The sequence below is a fragment of the Amblyraja radiata genome, chromosome 6 (genome assembly GCF_010909765.2).
Source record: "Amblyraja radiata isolate CabotCenter1 chromosome 6, sAmbRad1.1.pri, whole genome shotgun sequence".
In the NCBI taxonomy this organism is placed as follows: domain Eukaryota; kingdom Metazoa; phylum Chordata; class Chondrichthyes; order Rajiformes; family Rajidae; genus Amblyraja; species Amblyraja radiata.
In genome coordinates, this window is record NC_045961.1 from 39626673 (window position 1) to 39650982 (window position 24310).

Here is a 24310-nt window from a genome sequence, read left to right on the forward strand (position 1 = left end):
ATAACAAATGCTTCTGGCTTAATTTCTATTAGGTGTATTGCTTTTTTGCACTTTTATTGGACATTGTTTTGTTCCCTCAGAATATCACTGCCTTGATTTTTGCTAGTTTAGTTTGAAAACATAACTATTTGTTCAATGTATAAACTGCATGGCAGTCAAACATGTCCATACGTGCCAAGGCTCCCAAAGTAACACAATGAAGCACCCATGATGACATGGTTAAATATGGTGCTTGTGGTGGTCCAGTGATATTTGATACCACTGTCTCTCACCCCATGGCTAACTATGCTTTTTTCTGCACCTCATCAGAACCACACAAAGGCCTTAGATCAACAAGATTCAACAAGACTGTTTACAGTGAAAAAGAATTGAAAATCTGTGCATCACAAATCCTGTCAAAAACCCAAATAGTGTGTGCAGGTTAGTGTACGGGGTGATCAGTGGTTGGCGTGGACTTGGTGGTCGAAAGGCCTGTTTCCATGCTGTATATCTATAGTCTAAAAACTATTAGCTAAAACGTATCTATGAATTTTGAAACGTGAGCAGCCAGCTGTGGGTAGATCTTCCAATATATTCAGAGTGTTCTTTTAAATAGGCAATAATGAAACAAATAAGCGCATAGTGCTGTTAATAACTATAAATTCAGACGGGTTAAAATCCCTACCCAGATTTGGTATCCAATTGGCGGGATACGCTGCAGTGTCCGGGTATCGTGCTTGGTGGCTGAGCCAAACCAGACCATGATGGAGAAGGTGAGGACAGACTCTACAATGGCCGTACAGAATTGGACCATCATGGCCTGTGGCAGATGGTGCTTCCTCAGCTGCCGCAGGAAGTACATCCTCTGTTTTTGACTGTGGACTCTCCTAAGGTCTACAATCAATTCCATTGTCTTAAGAGCATTGAGCTCCAGGTTGTTGGGATGGCACCAGGACGTCAGTTGTGACACTTCCTGTCTGTAGGCAGATTCCTCCCCATCCTGGATCAGTCCAATCATGGTTGTGTCGTCCGCAAACTTGAGAAGCTTGACAGAGGAGTCAATGGAGGTGCAGTCATTGATGTAGAGAGAGTAGTGGAGAGGGGTGCTCCTATGCTGAGGGTTTGTGGGTCCAAGATGTGCTTTCCCAGCCTCACATGCTGCTTCCTGTCTGTCAGGAAGCTGGTGATCCACCGACAGAGGGGTTGAGGCACAGTCAACTTGGAAAGTTTGGAGTGTAGTAGCTCTGGCACAATGGTGTTGAATGCAGAGCTAAAATCAACAAACAAAATCCTCGCATAGGTCCCCTGGCAGTCTAGGTGCTGGAGGATGAAGTGCAAGCCCAGGTTGACTAAATTTCCAGCATTGTCATTTTTAGTATCTTTATCGGATCCGAACTGTATAAATATTTGTCTATGTAAGAAATTTTAGAGTGTGTTAAGATCGCGGACCGCTACTTGTATTGTCTGTGTGAGTGCTTAAGGATTTTGGTTGTTAGATAATTGAGGTAAAAGCGCGTTTGAATTGAATATATGGTATTTGTTTAAATCGGGATTGTTAGTATTGTTAGAATCCGATTCATGGTGGTTCGATCAGGGTTCGTATTCTTTCGATCGCTGTGTCGAGGGAGAAATCGTTCCGTTTTATTAGAGTGTGTGATTCATCGTCATAATAAGTGGATGCTTGTAGTTTATATTGGGGTGTGTCTTGGTCTACTTGAAATTGAGGGAATGGTTTCTTGTTTGATTATAGTTTTACTTGCGTGGTTCGGGTTTATTTGTCTTTGTGAACTTAGTGTTCTGAGTGGGAGAGATTGCTGCTAAAATTTAAATATTAAGAGCCTTAGTTTGGGAGACCAGAGATTCTTTGATTACAGGCTGAAATTTGAATGAGGTGATTGTGATCGAGCTGATAAGAAAGTTGAGAGCGCGATTGAATAGGCGATTGAGTTGAACAATTGAATAGAGCGATTGAGTAGAGTGATTTGACTAGCGATTGGGAAAGATTGAATGTACAATTGTGTGAGAAGGTGTGAATCTGCTAGACGTTGGTCATTGTGTTTTGGAAACTGCAAAGGTTTTTATAGATATGTGAAGAGAAAAAGATTAGTTAAAACAAATGTAGGTCCCTTGCAGTCAGAAACAGGTGAAGTGATCTTGGGGAACAAGGACATGGCAGACCAATTGAATAACTACTTTGGTTCTGTCTTCACTAAGGAAGACATAAATAATCTGATGGAAATAGCAGGGGACCGGGGGTCAAATGAGATGGAGGAACTGAGTGAAATCCAGGTTAGTCGGGAAGTGGTGTTAGGTAAATTGAATGGATTAAAGGCCGATAAATCCCCAGGGCCAGATAGGCTGCATCCCAGAGTACTTAAGGAAGTAGCCCCAGAAATAGTGGATGCATTAGTGATAATTTTTCAAAACTCTTTAGATTCTGGAGTAGTTCCTGAGGATTGGAGGGTAGCTAATGTAATCCCAATTTTTAAAAAGGGATGGAGAGAGAAAACAGGGAATTACAGACCAGTTAGTCTACCATCGGTAGTGGGGAAAATGCTAGAGTCTGTTATTAAAGATGGGATAGCAGCACATTTGGAAAGTGGTGAAATCATTGGAGAAAGTCAGCATGGATTTATGAAAGGTGAATCATGTCTGACGAATCTTATAGAATTTTTCGAGGATGTGGAGTGGATAAGGGAGAACCAGTGGATATGTTATATCTGGTCTTTCAGAAGGCTTTCGACAAGGTCCCACATACGAGATTAGTATGCAAACTTAAAGCACACGGTATTGGGGGTTCGGTATTGATGTGGATAGAGAACTGGCTGGCAGACAGGAAGCAAAGAGTAGGAGTAAACGGGTCCTTTTCAGAATGGCAGGCAATGACTAGTGGGGTACCGCAAGGCTCAGTGCTGGGACCCCAGCTATTTACAATATATATTAATGATTTGGACGAGGGAATTGAATGCAACATCTCCAAATTTGCGGGTTTGACACGAAGCTGGGGGGCAGTGTTAGCTGTGAGGAGGTTGCTAGGAGGCTGCAAGGTGACTTGGATAGGCTGGGTGAGTGAGCAAATGCATGGCATATGCAGTATAATGTGAATAAATGTGAGGTTATCCACTTTGGTGGCAAGAACAGGAAAGTAGACTATTATCTGAATGGTGGCCGATTAGGAAAAGGGGAGATGCAACGAGACCTGGGTGTCATAGTACACCAGTCATTGACAGTAGGCATGCAGATGCAGCAGGCAGTGAAGAAAGCGAATGGTATGTTCGCATTCATAGCAAAAGGATTTGAGTAGAGGAGCAGGGAGGTTCTACTGCAGTTGTACAAGGCCTTGGTGAGACCACACCTGGAGTATTGCGTACAGTTTTGGTCTCCTAATCTGAGGAAAGACATTCTTGCCATAGTAGGAGTACAGAGAAGGCTCACCAGACTGTGATGGCAGGACTTTCATATGAAGAAAGACTGGATAGACTCGGCTTGTACTCGCTAGAATTTAGAAGATTGAGGGGGGATCTTATAGAAACTTACAAAATTCTTAAGGGGTTGGACAGGCTAGATGCAGGAAGATTGTTCCCGATGTTGGGGAAGTCCAGAACAAGGGGTCACAGTTTAAGGATAAGGGGGAAGTCTTTTAGGACCGAGATGAGAAAAACATTTTTCACACAGAGAGTGTTAAATTGAAGGCTGAGACTGAATTTGGTTGAATTGAAACATTCAGATTCAGATTCAGATTCAGAAAACTTTATTGTCTGTCGCAACAGAAAATCTTCATTGACGTGGCTCCACATACAAACAGGACAATGTACTGACAAGCAGTCATACAACACAGACTTCTGCGAGCACACACAGTGTGCACAGATCTCAAAAGCAAGTACAAAGATTACCGTGGTAGTCATACTTGCTGTCGTTAAATACCGCACTTAATGACTCTCAGAAAAACACTAAACAACTCAGAAAACATGCAAACATACGGGAGCAGCGCGCCGCGAGTTGCTCACAGAGTAGCGCCCCGCCCCTTGGGTTGTCTGCAGCGATACAATAATAAAGAACACACAAAATGTAACACAAACATCCACCACAGCATTCATCACTGTGGTGGAAGGCACAAAAATTTGGCCAGTCCTCCTCCACTTCCCCCCCGTGGACCGGACCAGAGCCCAGAGTCAGTCCAGGATCGGCTCTTCCTCACCGGAGACCGCGGCTTTAAGTTGTTGTAGGCCGCAGACCGGCAATCAAGATTTAAAGTCCCCGCCGCAGCCAGAAGCACCGTAGACTGCAGGGCCGGCGGTCGAAGCTCCCCTCCAGGGTGATGGTAAGTCCATGCCGGCCCCGCGGTAGAAGTTAGCCGCGTGCCGGCAGTGATGGCTTCTTCTTCCCCCAAAGTCGGCTGTAGACGCCGCACCAGCTGGAGCTGTGCAGACCGCGGCTTCAGGCTGCGACTTCAGGCTGCCGGCTGCCCCGGGCCAGCGAAACGGAGCGCTCCCCTCCGGCGAGCCCCAGCGAGGGTTCACCCGCTCCACGCCGAGAGTCCACGCTGCGCCCGCCGCTGAAGCCCCGGGCGCGTCTCCGGGAAAGGCCACGCCGATCCTTGATGTTAGGCCACGGGGGAGGCGACCTGGAAAAAGTCGCCTCTCCATGGAGGAGGCGACCAAAGCGGTTTCCCCCTTACCCCCCCACACCACCCCCCACACAAAACACACGAAGGAACATTAAATGCATACTTTAAAACAAACTAAAAAATAAAAAAAGTTTGAAAAAAAAACTGACGCGCTGCTGACATGGCGGTTCATGGTTTGCTTTAAATAAGTATCACACCTGTAGGGAAATCTGGACTGAACCCAGCTGAAATTTATATGAGAAACCATCATCATATATACATTGAAGATTATCGTGTGAATACGGAGAGGGCTGATTAGTGTTGATCCTAGGATGGTAAAGAAGATATTATAGAGCAGAATAGTGATAGTGAAATAGAAAAGGGCTTGTGCATTACAGTGGAATGTATGGGAAAGCATTAGTGCATGAATGGTAACTTGCTTTGTCCCACGTTTTTGAGGAATTATAGGTTATAGGTCCAACTATGGAAAGTGATGGAAGAATGGGCAACAACACGGATGGAGGGAATTTGCGCCCACGAAAACTCGGGAGGTGAAGACTCATCAGACGGAAATTGTGATGTTACGCCCACAAAAACTCAGGAAGTTTGATAAGATTCTGGGAAGAAACATCATCGTCTTGTTGTTGTTAATAGATGGAAAATGTAATAGTCACACATATGTATATATGATTATTTGATTATCTGATTATTTGGTTATCATAAATGATGGTTTATCATATATGATAAAAGGAAGGAATGTTCATTCTGGCCAAATTGGAGCTGCCAGGACATTAAAATTGAGTAAAGGCTTGTGTGCTGCTAGGCCATTTTGGTCAAGTGAAATGTGCCTTTTGCAGAACTGGGACAAGCTGCTGAATGGTGCCAGTTTGTCTGGAGCCTAGATAAGAGTGGCAGGGAAAGAATGGGACATCTGCAGATTCTTACAATAAGGTGTAAATTGCATGGAACTGATTGGGTCACTGCAAACCAGATATACATAGTGTAAATAATGTTGCGAAGCTTCATTTGGACAGTCGATTGGTTAAGATGTTGCGTTTTGTCTGGGTTGTCTGAATCCCCAGGCACATGTTGCATAATTCATCTGTATTAATTTCCACCTAGAAACTTCGTCAGATACATTGTATTAGTTACTGTATTATTGGGAACTGTCTATCATGTACTGTGCTAATCTATGTATGTTATTGAACTGTATAGAGCCCACCACCATGTGGTTCGGCCCCTCAAGATTCGGGGACCTATAAAAGGTAGCTCCCACAAGGTCCGATGTCGATCTTCTGGAAGAACGCTTGGGACTGCGAGATCTTTTGGAGTGTCTCTGCTTACACGAGGCTAGAAGGGCTTGGCCAAGCAGATACAAGGATCAAACCCGTGGTGGTTAGGTATTGTATGGAGGAATTTGTGTTGTGTTATCCCCAAAAAGGTTTAGTGGCGCAAGTGCTTTATTCAGTATTTTATTGACTGAAACTAGACTGGGGGGGGAGCTTACAACGAGCAATTTACAGTGCTACGTGTGTATCCAAGGAAGGTCATAGTTGCACTCAAATATTTCAATTTTGCTGGCATGGGGTGGGGGGGGTGGGGGGGGGGGGGTGGAAATGTATGGTGCGTGACGTGCTATAATTAGCTCTGCATTTTCCACAGACTGAGTGTCTCTTCCATGCACAGAGCAGGCACACCACAGGACTCCCCTGTCCAAAGGATCACAATATGTCCACACGTGGAGACAAAATCAAAATAAAGTATGCTTCACATTCAATTCAATTCAACTTTAATGTCATTGCACTAATACAAGTATGGGTACAACGAAATGCAGTTTAGCGTCAGTCCGTAGTAATAGTGCAATATAGAAATAAAAATACAGAATAATCAAACAATGTGGACGGAGAGACTGGAGAAATTATCGGCGGGACTCCGAGTTCAGCAATGTGATGGTATTATTGTAGAAGCTGTTCCTCATCCTACTAGTACGAGACCTGAGGCTCCTGTACCGCCTCCCTGATGGGAGGAGGGCAAACAGTCCATGGTTGGGGTGGGAGGGGTCTTTAATGATCTTCCCGGCCCGTCTCAGACACCGTTTTCGGTGGAGGGCATCCATGGCAGGGAGCGGGGCACCGATGATGTACTGCGCGGTTTTCACCACCCATTGTAGTGCCTTCCTGTCCGCTACGGTGCAACTGCTGTACCATACCGTGAAGCAGGTGGTCAGGATGCTTTCGATGGTACAGCGGTAAAAGTTGGTCAGGATCTGGGGGGACAGGTGAGCTTTCTTGAGCCTCCTCAGGAAGTAAAGGCGCTGCTGCGCATTTTTGATCAGCTTGGAGGTGTTGAGGGACCAGGACAGATCCTCCGAGATGTGTACTCCGAGGAATTTGTAGTTGGAGACGTGCTCCACCTCAGTCCCGTTTATATGGATGGGGGTATGTCTGCCCCCTCTGATCTTCCTGAAGTCGACAATAATTTCCTTCGTCTTCTTGGAGTTGAGGACGAGGTTATTGTTGGCACACCAGGTTGTCAGGTGCTGGACCTCATCCCTGTAGGCTGACTCGTCGTTGTCATTGATCAGTCCTACCACCGTGGTGTCGTTGGCAAATTTAATGATGGCGTTGGATCCATTCTTAGGGATGCAGTCATGGGTGAAGAGGGAGTAGAGGAGAGGGCTGAGCACACAGCCCTGTGGCACGCCGGTGTTCAATGTTATAGTGGAGGAGGTGAGGTTGTTGACCCTAACAGACTGCGGTCTGTTGGTGAGGAAATCCAGTGTCCAGTTGCAGAGGGAGGTGGAGATGCCAAGTCCGCTGAGTTTGGTGATCAAGCTGGCGGGGATGACAGTGTTAAAGGCAGAGCTGAAATCAATGAACAGCATCCTGATGTAGGTGTTATAGCTGTCCAGGTGGGTCAGGGCAGAGTGTAGGGCCTCAATGTGAGAGACCCTCAATGTGATTCAGATTGCCAATCCAGCTCTTTGTGTAATTAAGTCTGTACTATTACTTTTAGCAATCTGAGCATCATTTTTTTAGAGGTGAACTAACGTTGCGCAATGCATAGTTGCACACTAACTCAGCAATGAAGCAATATTGTCTGAACATGTAATTTGTGGTCTTTGCACTTTCTTGTTCAATCTGTCCTACAGCTAGTGGGTTAGAGAGCAACAGTGGAGAGAAATACAGAATGAACATGAACAGAATTAATTAACATCTCTCCCATTTTATCCTATATAGTTGGGAGCGGTATCCATATCTAGTACATATCTGCACATTTTGTTTTAGAGCACAACACTTGAAAACCTTTCTCGTTTCTGTAGAAAGCTGGTTAAAAATACTGAAATGTGATAAGTACAAATAAAAATTCAATGCAAACAAATTAGTAGTGTGCCAAAACTAGCACCAGCAATATGAAAATAAGTTTAATACATGTTCCGTCTTTATATGGCAAAACATTCCACAACACTTTTGGGTTTTATTAACCAAATTTAAAACCAGTCAAGGACTGCTTTCATCAAGGAAATATTAGACTAATTGACCAAAACCTTAGCGAAGTGGTTGGTTTTGAATTGCTTCTTAAAGAAGGGTATAAAGAGACAGAAAGCATTTGAAAGGATATTCTGGCGATTAGAGGCTTGAAAGCACAGCCAAAGTTGGAGTAATTAAATTCAAGAAAGTTCAAGAATCCAATTTGGCAGAGCACATATATCTTAGAGGGTGCTCATGTGGGAGGTCATCAGAGAGGAGTGTATTCATGGAAGGATTTGGAAACAGGAATGAGAATGTTAAAGCTTGATGCATTGTCCAACTATGTTAATATGACAAAGGTGAAGGAATAACAAGATTTGACATGATTTCAGTTAAAGCCAGCAATCATTTTGATGATCTGAGGTTTACAGCAGGGAGAATGAAGTTGGTCGGATTGGGGTGCGTCAAATTAGTCAATACATAAAGTAACAAAAGCAAAAGCCGAGGGTTTCAGCTTCAAAGAAGCTAAAACAGGTGTTGACCTGGAATATTACGGAAGTAGAAATCAACCGATGGAGTGGCGACATGGAAAAATTCATAGAACAGTAGAGCACTGGAACTAGCCCTTTGGGAAAACTCTTTGGCCCATAATGTCTATGCTGACCTTGGTGCCAATTTACACTTGGCTACATCCTTCATTTCCATGCCTGTTCACATGTCTATTCAAATGCCTCCAAAATGTTGCTATCATATCTACTTCCGCCACTTGCCATGGCTGCATGATCCAGGCACCTACCACATTGTGTAAGCAACGTGCCTTGTAAATTCCCTTTAATCCCCCCCCTCCCCCCATAAAATAATGCCCTGTAGTATATGGTATTCCCATCCTGTGATAAGCTCTGATTATCTACCACATCTCTGCATCTCATAATTTTACATACTTCTGTCAGGTTGCCCCTCAGCCTCCGATGCTCCAGAAAGAAACAATCCAAATTTGTCCAATGGTTCTTTATAGTTAATACTCTTTAATCCAGGCACCAATATTTAATATAATACCAGTTATGAACAGCCTGGTTCTGCTGAGACTGATGGCAGTGAGTAGGATCATAACAATAGCAATGCTCGAGAAGGGAAATTAACTAATGGCCAGCTAATATTTAGGAAGCAGAAATTTCTGCCCATTCAATTCCATATGTCAGACAAACAACTAAACAATTTAGAGGGTACTGCTCAACTAAAATAGATGGAAGCAAGGTAGAGTTTTGTGACCTCAATGTACATCTGGATGATCACATTGTACTTTTGGGTGATGTTGCTGTCAATATATAGATGGAATTATGGTGTCAAAGACAGATTTTTGTGGACAGTAGAATGGTGGAGGCAGGAAGTCATTGTAAGTTATTTCTCAAAGAAAAAAATAAAATAAAAGGTGAAATTCATCAGTTTTCATTTTTGAAAATAAATTCCCCTTCATACACACATAGATTGTTTTGTAATACAGTTACTGAAAATTTTGGTGAACCATCACATGTGGATTCCACAACTGCTTTTCCATTATACACCAGATTTTATTAATTGTAATACAAACCCTTATCAATCAAACAAATAAAAGCAAGGTACTTACATTTCCATTCAAAACTATTGCCTTCTTCTTCCAGTGAATGGCCGAATGCTTCTGTGGACTTGTTGGGGATATTCAACAACCCTTGACTGATGACAGCACGCAAATCAGCTTTTAAAGTGCTAACCATTCGATGATTATTCAACACTGTGTGCATACTCTAGAATGGAAACAAATTATAGATAAATGATGTCATTTAAAAAAATCTGTAATCTTTTATATACTGTATTTCTTTTGTCAATAGTACCATTCCTTTACAAAGGTTATTTCAGGCTAACTAAACAAGACATGTGAGATCTGCAAAGTCTACAGAATGAATATTGCTCCATGATCCTGTGCAGAATCAGTTGGGGTCATTATGAAACTGTCAGATATACAGAAATTGCTGCCTATCCTTACCTCACTAGAGGACTGAGATTTTGATTTCCCTGTCAAGACTGACACTGGGATTTGAGTATAGGAGCAGGGAGGTTCTACTGCAGTTGTACAGGGTCTTGGTGAGACCACACCTGGAGTATTGTGTACAGTTTTGGTCTCCTAATCTGAGGAAAGACATTCTTGCCATAGAGGGAGTACAGAGAAGGTTCACCAGACTGATTCCTGGGATGTCAGGACTTTCATATGAAGAAAGACTGGATAGACTCGGCTTGTACTCGCTAGAATTTAGAAGATTGAGGGGGGATCTTATAGAAACTTACAAAATTCTTAAGGGATTGGACAGGCTAGATGCAGGAAGATTGTTCCCGATGTTGGGGAAGTCCAGAACAAGGGGTCACAGTTTAAGGATAAGGGGGAAATCTTTTAGGACTGAGATGAGGAAAACATTTTTCAAACAGAGAGTGGTGAATCTCTGGAATTCTCTGCCACAGAAGGTAGTTGAGGCCAGTTCATTGGCTATATTTAAGAGGGAGTTAGATGTGGCCCTTGTGGCTAAAGGGATCAGGGGATATGGAGAGAAGGCAGGGATGGGATACTGAGTTGGATGATCAGCCATGATCATATTGAATGGCGGTGCAGGCTCGAAGGGCCGAATGGCCTACTCCTGCACCTATTTTCTATGTTTCTATGTTTCTATACTCAAATCATGTTAATATCGACATTTCACTGTTTAGCTTATTGGTTGATTTTCCTATTCCTTGCCATATTACCACCATGGTATTCCACTGAGAAACAACGTGGGATGACACTGGAATGGAAAGCAAATGCCACAATGTCCTCAGGCAGGGTGGTGCCCTGGTGGGCCCATTGTTGACTAGGGAAGGTGTGAATTCAAGAGGGATATAAAGTGGAGAACTGAGGAACTGGTTCAATGACTAGGAGGAAGAAGGGGTTGACCCAGGCTGGTCCTGGTCTTTTCTCACCTCCAGCTCTTCAAACACCCCCCTCCCCCCACCCCCTATTTTCAATCTGAAGAAGGGTCCTGACTTGAAATGTCACATATCCTATTTCTCCAGAGATGTTGCCTGACCCGGAGTTAGTTCTAGCACTATGTTTAGAACATGTTGCCTTATACCCATACAGTCAAAGGCAACAGGGATTTGACTGCTTTATAGCTACCGCACATAGTATACCTCCACCATCATCATCTTCTTAGTAAATGAAATGCTCTCAAATAATCGTTCAAGGAGCTATTCCCCAATGAGGCATAGATGAGAGAAGTGCTCAATCAATCCACATGTTAAATATTTGAGTTTCCTGCTCAGGTTAATTTCCTCCTCTCTTCCTCCAGGTGATCTTGGTCTACACGTTCTCTTTTCATTCTTCTTATCGTGGTGCACTACTTGTAGAATGGCCATTATTTCTGGGAGCAGTATTGATCCTCTAATTCATGAAGTCATGGAAGTCACTCACTTTCTCAATGTTCCATGCTTTATGATGCATGACTGTGGAAGTGGAAGCAAGTTATTCTGGAGCCATTTCTCAGCTTTATGCTGTTCTGTGCAGGCAGAGCTATGACCAATTCCCAAATGAATTGGGAACTCATTGATCCCAATTGAACAGAGCTGTCTCCACCTCAAATTAAAAGTTCAGTGATTTCCAACATAAATAGATGGGGAAACAATATACAGCAGATTACCTTATGCTGCCAATGTACAACTTCTATAGACAATAGATGCAGGAGTAGGCCATTCGGCCCTTCAAGCCAGCACCGCCATTCAATGTGTTCATGGCTGATCAGTCCCAATCAGTACCCCGTTCCTGCCTTCTCCCCATATCGCCTGACTCCGCTATGTTTAAGAGCCCTATCTAGCTCTCTCTTGAAAGCATCCAGAGAACCTGCCTCCACCACCCTCTGAGGCAGAGAATTCCACATTCACAACTCTCTGTGAGAAAAAGTGTTTCCTCATCTCCATTCTAACTGGCTTACTCCTTATTCTTTAACTGTGGCCCCTGGTTCTGGACTCCCCCAACATCGGGAACATGTTTCCTGCCCCTAGCGTGTCCAAACCATTAACAATCTTAAATGTTTCAATGAGATATCCTCTCATCCTTCTAAACTCCAGAGTGTACAAGCCCAGCCGCTCCATTCTCTCAGCATATGACAGCCCCGCCATCCCGGGAATTAACCTTGTAAACCTACGCTGCACTCCCTCAATAGCAAGAATGTCCTTCCTCAAATTAGGGGACAAAAACTGCACACAATACTCCAGATGTGATCTCACTAGGGTCTGTATAACTGCAGAAGGACCTCTTTGCTCCTATAGTTTTACAGTTCTGAAAAGTAAACTACTGTTAGCCTCTTTACTCAGAGTTACCGCATGATATTTATAATTGAAAGGGTGAAGAAAATATTAAAAATAAACTGGAGAAATATAATTATATAAACTGATGAAATGAAATTGATTTGATAACAGAAATACTTTTTAAGATTGTGTGTGTTTTATGCTTATTGCCTCTTCGCCGACAAATATATAAAAGTATTCATTGTATTATGTGCACATTACCTTTGCAAGATTGCAAATACAAGTTCTTCTTCGGAGTCTATTGACAAACATATTAGCTGCTAAAAAAATATTAAAGTCATGTCAGATAAATGTATAACATTTAAAACACATTATTCATAAAGAAAAAGCGGTAGCAAAATGATATGCCAGTATTAAGATTCTAATTAATTTTGGAATTGCACCAACTATCATTAAGTGCCAGGATATGGAGTTCTTGACACAATGTTTTCCTGGATTTTTTAGGAGTTCTTTATGGAGAACAATAGGAAATGGAAACAAGTGTCATTCCAGAACATGAATTTCCACCTTTCAATAAAAGCCTGCTACAGCTCTTAAATGTTTCTGGTTGCTTAATGGAGGTGGGCAAATGATCTCTCACAATGACTTATTTTATCATGCCAGTAGTTGAGCCAAAGAGATCAGAAGAGTCTCACACCTATTCCTTGGTGTGCGTTAAGCTAACAATATCATCCATAATCGGAGAGTCGGCGTGCTGTAACTAACTGCCACATCCTTGTACTGACAGGTGAAGAATCAGTTCCTGATCTTGATGACAACTGAAATCTGAATGTAGACCAGTGGAAGGATGGTTCAATGGTTCAATGATGCTGCATTTATCACATGTGCAACTGCACAGTGAAATTCGTTTTGCATATTTACACACTTACAGAGGATGATGACAAAAACAACACGCATTAATACAATAGCTTTAATGTTGACACCATACTATGTTGCAAAGTTAATTGGATACTGTTAATGATAGGTGGCTGGTGGGAGAATTGGGAGAGGGAGCAAGTGTAAATCGGTATGTGTGAATGAATAGAATGAAGGGAATCAATGGGGGGATGGAATTGTCCAGAAAAGGCCATACAACCTTCTCCTATAGAAAACGTTTTTTTACACAGGACAGAGAAAAATATATATAGTAATATATATATATATATATAGGATCATATATGACAGAATGAAACAGAGACTTGGTGGAGTAAAGGTAGAGAGAGAAGTCTAGAGTGTGATGAGTTTAGGTGGAAGTTGCAGAAATAAGTTACAGCTGCACTACCAAAGCTAGTTGAAGGCAGGTGAGATTTACAAAAAGCTAGAGTCACATGATTGAAAGATTTGTAAGAGAGGGTCTGTCTGGAGAAGGTTGCAGAAGTAGGATTTTATGATGAGGAAATTGATTACATTTAAATGCCTTGAAGGACTTGAAACCAATACAGTTAACTGACAAATGGAAAAAAAGGATGAACAGAGTTTATTGCAGAAGGAAAATATGCTTATTTTAGGGTATACTCAACTAAGTGGGATCCGTTGGGTCCCTGTCACACAGGAGGCTTGGTCCCCCAACGCAATATTCCACCACTCACCCATAGCCCCAACTGCACAGGCTCAGCTCATTTCCTCTCGTCCCTAGCACTCTCCCCCCTCCTCTTCACCCTCCCTTTTCTTTCCTCTCTCCACCTTCCCCGTCCCCTAATCCCTCCCTCACCTCTCACTCCCTCTCCTTTCCCCTACCCTCAGTCACTCCCTCCCTCCCTCCATCTCTCCCCTCACTACCCCCCTCCTATCCCTCTATCCCCCACTCACGTCCCCCTATCCCTTCCACTATCCCTCCTCACCTTCTCCACTGCCCTCCTCTCCCCCTATTGCCCACTCCCTACCTCCCCCAATCTCCCCTCCTCTACTACCCCCCTCCTCTCCCTCTATTCCCCCTCCTCCCGCCTCACCTCCTCCCTCTTCTTTTCCCTCGCTTCCTACGCTCCCCCAATCCCTCCCTCCCCTCGGGTCAGGACCCTTCTTCAGACTTCAACAGAAGAAGGGCCTCAACCCGAAATGTCACCAATCCTTTTTCTCCAGAGATGCTGTCTGACCCACTGAGTTACTCCAGCACATTGTGTCCATCTTTGGTATAAATCAGCACCTGCAGTTCTTTGTTTCTATGTTAAGTACATACAAGTTGAGTACAGTTTGCCCTCGTTATTACGGACCTCTTTATAACCGATTTTGGTTATAGTAGAAGGACGTTCCCACGGTAATCAGACACCCGTCTCTTTAAGAACACCGGCTGCCAGTTACAATGCGGAAGGCCACTGATATTGACAAGCAATTGCTTTGATCGACACTTGTGCAATGATACTGTGTTAAACAATGTAACAAACAGCCTGAAGTCTGAACAAGGGTCTCAACCCGAAACGTCACCTATTCCTTCTCTCCAGAGATGCTGCCTGACCCGTTGAGTTACTCCAGCTTTTTGCGTCTATCTTCAGACTTGGCATCATGTTTAACACAGACATTGTGAGCCAAAGGGCCTGTTCTTGTGCTGTACTGTTCTTTGTGCTATCTATGTTCTATATAACTCAAGGTTAAGTACTTTTGAATGTAAACGTGTTGGAAATTAATATTGCTTGACTATCAAAGAAATCAAGGAAAAATTGATACAGGTCAAAACTCAGGGTGGAGAATATGGGTCAAAAGAGGTTGTTGGCAGAATTGGTTTATAAGAAGGGGGTGTCCTTGAACTTCAGAATAGTTGGAGAGACTGAGGCATTATAAAACATGAAATAATAACAGAAAATGATGCAAATCAGTAATTTGGGGGAAAACAGTGGTGTAAAAACCAAAAGCAGGAGGGGTGTGATGACAGATACATAGAAACATAGAAAATAGGTGCAGGAGGAGGCCATTCGGCCCTTCGAGCCAGCACCGCCATTCATTGTGATCATGGCTCAAGGGGAATATATATCTGTAAAATATTAAGAATTAATTAATCACAAAAATATACCTCTCATCTTAAGTGACTGTAACAGTAATGGCGTGCCTTCCAATGCATCACCCAACCAACTCTTAAACTTTTTGGCAAAGGATCTGGCATTTTGAAGATGTTGCACAGAAAAATCACCTAGAAAATCACGAAGAAGAATTTCTTCTATCATCTGTTGACACAGAAATAATAGTTAAACTTGGCTTTTCATCATATTAGTAAACCATGCTAAAAATCATGTTTCATTGATAATTTAAAGATATTTCATATGAAGCATTTATTAGCAATTTACCTTTTTTAATAAGCAGAAAATATTGAAAAAAGTAACAAAAGAATAATACTTAAAATATTGCATTATTACTAGGTTTTACTCTGAGGATTTATTTTAGTTCAGAGATGCAATGTGGAAACATCTCTTCGACCCACTGCCTCCGCACAGACCAGCGATCCCCGCACTATCCTATACACTAAGCACAATTTACAATTTTACCAAAACCAATTAACCTGTAAGTCTATGGTGTGTGGGAGAAATCAGAACACCCGGGGAAAACCCACATCCAAACTCCATACAGGCAAGCATTGAGCCTGGGTCTCTGGTGCGGTAAGATAGCAACTCTGCTGCTGCACCACCGTGCCGCCCTGTTGATTGCTAAAAATTAACTGGCCAGATATAATCAAATCAAATGACTACAAATTTAGAGCAAGTCATCTTTTGGTCAAGAGGACCAAAAATGTGAGGCTGGATGTTGATACCCCAACATTCACCAATACAGTGAAATTATACTGCTAAATACTTCACAAGTTTCCAGTTATACATTGCAATTATTAGAGGTACTGGAGAAAAACCCCAGAAAGGTTGCAGTTATAAATGGCCATCATTCTACACCTTCGTACTCAGAAAGAGCAAGACATAAAAGCTGGTAGCAGATCTCCCAGAATTTGAGGAATAGGAAGCGCTGCATGCAAAGGTATATAAAACATTTATGCAAAAAGGAATATATATATATTTTTAAATAGATGAACACTGATTAAACTAAATAAGGGGGGGGGGGGGGTGGCGGGGGTGTCAAATGAGATAGTCAAGGACAGAGTTAAAGGGATAGTTATAACCCCAGAGTTAATGTGAAAGGAAGCTCATAAAGGGATAGGAGAGTATGGCCAAGTGTAATAGGGATTGATAATAAAAGTATATTCCTTACGCATCTCACCTTTCACACCAATCCCTATTACACTTGGCCATACTCTCCTATCCCTTTGTGAGCTTTCTTTCCCGGGAATAAAAGTATTATATATGAATGCGCGAAGTATAAGAGTTAAAGTAGATGAGCTTGAGGCTCAGTTAGAGGTTGGTAGATAAGACATTGTGGAGATTACTGAGACATGGTTGCAGGAGGATCGGGCCTGGGAACTTAATATTCAGGGTTATACATCTTATAGAAAGGACAGGCAAGTGGGCAGAGGAGGGGGGCGGGGGGGTAGCTCTGCTGGTGAGGGAAGACACTAATTGGTGTTATCTACAGACCCCCAAATAATAGCCCGGATGTAGGGTGTAAGTTGCAGCAGGAGTTAAAACTGGCAAGTAACAAAGGCAATGCCACTATGGTGATGGGGGATTTCAATATGCAGGTAGACTGGGAAAATCATGTTGGTTCAAGACCCCATGAAAGAGAGCTTGTAGAGTGCCTCCGAGATGAATTCTTAGAGCAGCTTGTAATGGAGCCAACCAGAGAAAAGGCAATTCTGGATTTAGTGTTGTCTAATGAACCAGATTTGATAAAAGAACTCGAGGTAAAGGAGCTGCTTGGAGGTAGTGATCATAATATGATTAGTTTTAATCTGCAATTTGAGAAGGAGAAGGTTAAATTGGAAGTATCAGTGATGCAGTTGAACAAAGGGGACTATGAAAGCATGAGAGAGGAGCTGGCCAAGGTAGACTGGAAAGGGATCCTAGCTGGAATGACAGTGGAACAGCAATGGCAGGAATGTCTGGACATAATCCGGAAGACACAGGATAATTTCATTCCAAAAAGGAAAAAAGATTCTAAGGGGAGTAGGAGGCAACCGTGGATGACAAGAGAAGTTATGGATAGAATAAAACTAAAAGAAAAGATGTATAATGCAACAAAGAGTAGCCGGAAGCCAGAGGATTGGGAAACTTTCATAGGACAACAGAAGGAAACAAAACAGGCAATACGGGCTGAAAAGATGAAATACGAGGGGAAGCTGGCCAGGAATATAAAGAAGGTCAGTAAAAGCTTCTTTACTGGAAGACAGAGGATCTAAGGGGGTAGAGGAACTGAAAGAAATTTTCATTAGGCGAGAAATAGTATTGGGTAGGCTAATGGGACTGAAGGATGATAAATCCCCTGGGCCGCATGGTCTGCATCCCAGAGCCCTCAGGGAGGTGGCTCTGGAAATAGTGGACGCATTGGTGATCATTTTCCAATGTTCAATAGATTCAGAATCAGTTCCTGTGGATTGGAGGATAGCTAATGTTATCACACTTTTTCAAGAAAGGAGCGAGAGAGAAAGCGGGAAATTACAGACCAGTTAGCCTGACCGGTGGTGGGAAAGATGCTGGAGTCAATTATTAAAGAGGTAATAATGGGGCATTTACAATACAATACAATACAATTTTATTTGTCATTTGAACCTCATTGAGGTTCAAATGAAATGCTGTTTCTGCAGTCATACACACAATAAAAAGACCCAAGACACAACATAATTTACACAGACATCCATCACAGCGCATCTCCTCCTCGCTGTGATGGAAGGCAAAGACTTATCCCTCCCCTGCACTCCCCAATTCCCCTCCCGATGTCAGTCAAAGCCCCCGGCGGGCGATGGTAATTGTCCCGCGGCCATTAATGCCGCGCCGGGTGGTGCAAGGCCGCACTCCGGGTCTTGGTGTTGGAGCCCCCGGCGTGCGCTAGCAAAGTCCCGCAGCCATTCCAAGCCGCGCGGGGCGGTGATGTAAGGCCCCGCTCCAGGTACTCTTCGACCACGCAACTCGGGCGGGAGAAGTCGCCGTTGCGGAAGCCCCGAAAAGCGGTCTCCCAGCAGGGACCCGCGGGCTCCCGGTATTACTGTCCACCAGACCTGCGTTTGAAGCCTCCGAATCTGCGGGGGTCCGGTCGCAGCAGTGCGCCACCACCGCTCCTCCCGCTCCGAACTCGGCCAGCTCTACAATGGTGATTAGGTCCGCAGCTCCGCGACTGGAGTCCCAGGTCGTTCCTGCTGGAGGCCGCTCCATGTTGCTCAGCCCCAACGACAACGGAGACCCGACAAGGAAAAGGTCGGGTTCTCCGTGCAGGGGTAAGATTTAAAAAGTTTCCCCACCCCCCCCCACCCCCTGCCCCCCACACACATATACCCCGTCAAAAAAAAAAAAAATTACATTGAAACAAGACAAAAAATAATAAAAAGACAGACGGACTGCAGAGGCCGCTGCGACGTGAGTCGCGCCGCCCACCGAATTGGATAGCAGTAAAAGGATTAGTCCAAGTCAACATGGATTTATGAAAGGGAAATCATGCTTGACTAATCTTCTGGAACTTTTTGAGGATGTGACAAGTAAAATGGATGAAGGGGAGCCAGTGGATGTAGTGTATCTAGACTTTCAGAAAGCCTTTGATAAGGTCCCGCAAGGGAGACTGGTGACTAAAATTAGAGCACATGGTATTGGGGGTAGGGTGGTGACATGGATAGAAAATTGGTTGGCAGACAGGAAGCAAAGAGTAGGAGTGAACGTGTTCTTTTCAGAATGGCAGGCAGTGGCGAGTGGAGTGCCGCAAGGCTCGGTGTTGGGGCCGCAACTGTTTACCATATATATTAATGATTTGGAAGAGGGAATTAGGAGAAACACTAGCAAGTTTGCGGATGACACAAAGCTGGGTGGCAGTGTGAACTGTGAAGAGGATGTTAAGAGGTTGCAGAGTGACCTGGACAGGTTGAATAAGTGGGCAGATGCATGGCAGACGCAGTATAATATAGATAAATGTGAGGTTATCCACTTTGGCGGCAAAAACAAGGGGGCAGATTATTATCTCAATGGGGTTAGGTTAGGTAAGGGGAAGGTGCAGCGAGACCTGGTTGTCCTTGTACACTGGTCACTGAAAGTTGGCGTGCAGGTACAGCAGGCAGTGAAGAAAGCTAATGGAATGTTGGCCTTCATAACAAGAGGATTTCAGTATAGGAGTAAAGAGGTTCTTCTGCAGTTGTATAGGGCTCTAGTAAGACCACATCTGGAGTATTGTGTACAGTTTTGGTCTCCTAATTTGAGGAAGGACATCCTTGTGATTGAGGCAGTGCAGCGTAGGTTCACGAGATTGATCCCTGGGATGGGGGGACTGTCATATGAGGAAAGATTGAATAGACTAGGCTTGTATTCACTGGAGTTTAGAAGGATGAGGGGGTATCTTAAAAGAAACTTATAAAATTATAAAAGGACTGGACAAGCTAGCAGGAAAAATGTTCCCAATGTTGGGTGAGTCCAGAACCAGGGGCCACAGTCTTAGAATAAAGGGGAGGCCATTTAAGACTGAGGTGAGAAAAAACTTTTTCACCCAGAGAGTTGTGAATTTGTGGAATTCCCTGCCACAGAGGGCAGTGGAGGCCAAATCACTGGATGGATTTAAGAGAGAGTTAGATAGAGCTCTAGGGGCTAGTGGAATCAAGGGATATGAGGAGCAGGCAGGCATGGGTTATTAATTGGGGACCATCAGCCATGATCACAATGAATGGCGGTGCTGGATCGAAGGGCCGAATGGCCTCCTCCTGCACCTATTTTCTTTGTTTCTATCTATGTCTATGAAGTGGGTCTGTTGCAGTGTTTGGATAATAAGGGACTGGCTGGAATGTTATGTGTGGTGGTCCTACACATTTTCATAAAACCTGGTGCATTTCCTATCTTTTGTAAGGATCCACTATATGTGTATCCCCTATGCGCCCAAAGGTTGTGGATCATGTGCAGGCAGATAAGATTAATGTATCTTGGCCTCATGTCCAGCATAGACATTGTGGACATGCTGGGCTGGGAAAATAATGGGCCTGTTTCTGTGCAGTACTTTTCTTTGTTTTATGTTTTAATAAAAGTTGTCAAGTTATCATTGGTTTTATTTGTCAACATCTAATCTTATCTCTATAATTATAAAACTCTGATCTTGGATGTGGATGTATTTATTTGTGTATTTGTGTGTGTGTGTATTTGTTCGCCTTTGATTCACATCTCCTCGAAAACACAACACGCTAACGGCGAAATGTTTACATTTCCGATAGAGATTTATGCCGTGATGTCAAAAATCGCCTCATCTGAAAATTTGATGCATTATTTCCCGAGTTATTCATGAAAATGTTCAAAAATTTCAAAATAACTTGGTAAGTAAACGAGATGGTCTCGCTGATGATGTCACAATAGCTCTGCCTGCCTGCCTCTGCTCGCACTGCGAGTGACGTCACCCCTGTTCTGTCTTCTGTACTTCTTGGCTTCTTAACTTTCACTTCTTTAAATTTGTCACTTAGCATTTTTAAACTGCTGCTCAGGTCGTGCACTGGGCTCCTTGAAGTTCTAGCACATTGCAGCGGCATCCGTTATCGGCGCATAGGCGCAGGTGAGGGTGCAGAACAGCGCGATGGGAAGTTGATCGTGGCGTCCATTACTCCCTCTGGGCGACGCTGTCTATGAAAACCTGCGATTCCTCCGACTTGGGGATTCATGCTGCCTTTTCTTCGCTGGTGAACCCGATCACACCTGGCCGTCACATGATATGACCATCTCTCTGCCTCCCCCGCCCGATCGTCTGTCACGCGGGTGGGTGGGCTTCCCCTCGCGGAAGGCATGATCGGCCGGCCCTCTGGTGCTTTTGACCGTCCTCAGATCGCTCCGGGCCTCGCTCGGGCCCACGCCGGCCGCAGCCTAGCTCGGGCATGGCGCCTGGTAGAGTCTGCTGCTCTACGACCTGGGTAGGTGCTGCCTCTAACTCCTCCCCCTCCCTCTATACCCCCTCCCTGGGGCAGAGAAAGAGAGACAGTGAGGGGGTGGGAGGGAGAGTGGGGAAGAGAGGTCGGAATAGAGGGGGGGAGAGAGGGGGTGGAGAGAGGGGGGTGAAGAGCGGGGGGGGGTGGAGGGGGTGGGTGGAGGGAGGGGGGATGGAGGGAGGGTGGGAGAGGGGGGGAGCGGGGGTGGAGGGGGGGATGGAGAGGGGGGGAGAGAGGAAGGGGAGTAGGAGAGGGGGGGAGGGAATAGAGGGGGGAGAGGGGGGGGAGAGGGGGGGAGGAGAGGGGGGGTGGAGAGGGCGGTGGGGAGGGGGGCCTTGTTCGGGTACACGCCCACCCGCAGTCTCGCTCTGGCCCGATGCCTGGTGGGGAGGCTGCTGCTCAATGACCTGGGTAGGTGCTGCCTCTACTCCCTCCCTCTGGGTCCTGGGAACTCCCGAGAGCTGCTGAGAGCTTTGGTCGACGCACGACGCACACTAGCATTTCGAGAACATTCTTCAAATTTTTCACCAACAGTCATTCTCCCTTTGTTTGTGAAGAACGAAGTGCTGACTTCCACATTGAATGAGTCTGATTGAATTTCATTGTTTTGTTTTAATTTCGAAAACGTTGCATTTTTTGTTCTTTAAAGACATTCTGGTGTCTCACTTCTAGGGGAGCCGCATGATGGCAGCTTCTGCCTACAGTCTGTCTGTTTTACCATCTTGTTTAAATTTTTAGTCTGTTTAAAAGTATGTGTTTGAGTAATTCTTAGTATTTTTATGTGAGGGAGGTGGGTAGGGTAAGGGGGAATCTGTTTTCCAGTCACTTCCTGGCGAGAATGCGACTATTCTCCGAGTCGCATCCTCGCCCCTCCACCCCCCCCTCGCAACCTACCAACTAGATTGGCGCGGCCTTTCCTGTCGTAGACCGGACCAGAGCTTCAGCGGCGGCGCAGCTCTGGATTCACCGTAGAGCAGGCGATGTCTTACCTGGATCGCCGTTTGAAGCACCGGAGTGTTGGGCCTGCTCCTTCAACATCATGGAGCTGTGGTTCCGGAGCTCCCAGCTGCGAGTGGAGCAGACTTTAACATCGCGGAGTCCTGGGATCCCTTTCCCTGTGAATCTCCGGCCAGCTCGGCCTGTGGACTTCGGGAGCCGCGGTCCCCGGTAAGACATGGCCGATTCGGAACTCCAAGCTGCTGAGGGTGTTCTTCCGTTCCGACGTCGGAGTTCCATCATCCCGGCGAGAGGGCCTGACAGCGAGGGGCTCGGGAGGCCCCAACCACGGGTGCACAACAAAGAACATCATAGAGGAGGATGACTGAACTTTGGTGCCTTCCCTCACAGTGGGAAACTTTGATTCCGCTGTGTGGGGATGTTTATGTTAAAGTCTATCGTGTTCTGTGTTTTTTTTTATTCGTATGGCCGTATGGTGACCACAAATTTCATTGTACCAATTGGTGCATGTGACAATAAATGTCTCTAGAATCTCTTGAATCTTAATTTCAAAGACATCGTTTTTTAATTTTAAGCTGCATTTTTGGTAAGACTCCATTTTGAAAAAATTGATGTCTTTTTTATTGACAACTGAGATTAAAAAACATTGTTTTGTTTTATGTCCTTCTCTGTGCCTCTTTGTCCCTCTCTGTGCCCCTGTGTCCCTCTCTGTGCCTCTGTGTCCCTCTCTCTCTACCCCCTCCCTCTCTAGCCACGAGTTGGGGGCTATGCGTGAGTGGCTAGGGGGGGATGGGGTGAAGAGCGAATTAATAATATTAATATAATATCAAGGGGGATGGTTAGTGTGTGTGTGTGGGAGGTGGTTAGTGAGTGTGGGGGGTGGTTAGTGTGTGTGTATGTGAGACGCTGCAGGCTCCCCCCCCCCACCGCAACCGCTCATTGAGGGGACGGGACCCAACAGGTCCCCCTTGGTCTAGTAATCTATAAAGATTTTCATAAAATGTACAACCAAGAGAATGCATCTAATGTTATATTATATTATGTTATATTACATAATGTTATATTATATTACAGGCATGTTATATATACAGAATGTTATATTTATATCAGTGGCAATATTTATTTACCTTGTATAACTGGGTATCATAAGAGCAGAAAAGCTGCCATACATCCGGGAAAGATATATTGATGATATCAAATATAAATGACTCCCAGAACAATGAAAGGACACTTCTAACCTATGATAACATATAATTATGTTCATTGTTAGGATGCGTGTCTATTTGCAAAATATTTTCATTCAAACTAATGATTTTCATTAATTCCTTATGCCACTTGCTAGCAATATTACACAATACAGACTATTCAGAAATATGCAAAATTATTACAATTGAAGAGTAACTTGTAAATGTATTCAATAATTAGAGATATCATGTCTAAATTAAAACCCAGTGTTGTTTTAACTGCAGTTTGCATCCTTACTATAGTATGTCTATTAACAGTGATAATTTACCCTTTTTTGTTTTGGAAAACATCTCATACATAGGAACAGATTTAATTAATTACCTATAATTCATATTTACATGCACTCGCACATACATGCAAACAGACATCTGCGTTTAGCATAAAAAGGAAAGGAAATCCTGGACATTAATCCAGAGAAAAGGACACATTATTGCTGCGTTTAAAATGAGCTGAAGCCAAAATCAACGAGGTTGAATAAAGAATGTTTCTTTTAAAGTAAGGGAGGAATTTATTCTGAATTGACTTAACTTCCAGAACATAAGAGTTATGAAAATAATGCAGATTGATTGAAGGAGCTCTGAGAACCATGTTTAAATTCTCACGGTGCTTGTGCCTCTGAATGCTGCATTAAATGTGGCCCTAATCGCCCTGAGAAAATGATGGTTATAGTGGGACATTTCCTGGAGCTGCTGGAATTGACGTATGATTTGGAAGAGAACTTGAAAATTCTCTGCCAAGAACCCAATGGAG

At 44.1% G+C, this 24310-nt stretch overlaps 1 protein-coding gene across 1 annotated transcript in view; it reads right to left on the reverse strand.

Annotated features, from left to right (window-relative positions):
* The window catches only part of rfx8 (regulatory factor X8), a 48068-nt gene that overhangs the window by 10380 nt on the left and 13378 nt on the right, over positions 1-24310 (reverse strand). Inside the window, exons 8-11 of the mRNA XM_033023428.1 lie at positions 23443-23553; positions 15404-15554; positions 12622-12680; positions 9680-9836 (exon numbers count right to left, since the gene is read on the reverse strand). Of these exons, the coding sequence (XP_032879319.1) occupies positions 9680-9836; positions 12622-12680; positions 15404-15554; positions 23443-23553 (478 nt within the window). The remainder of the gene's footprint in view (positions 1-9679; positions 9837-12621; positions 12681-15403; positions 15555-23442; positions 23554-24310) is intronic.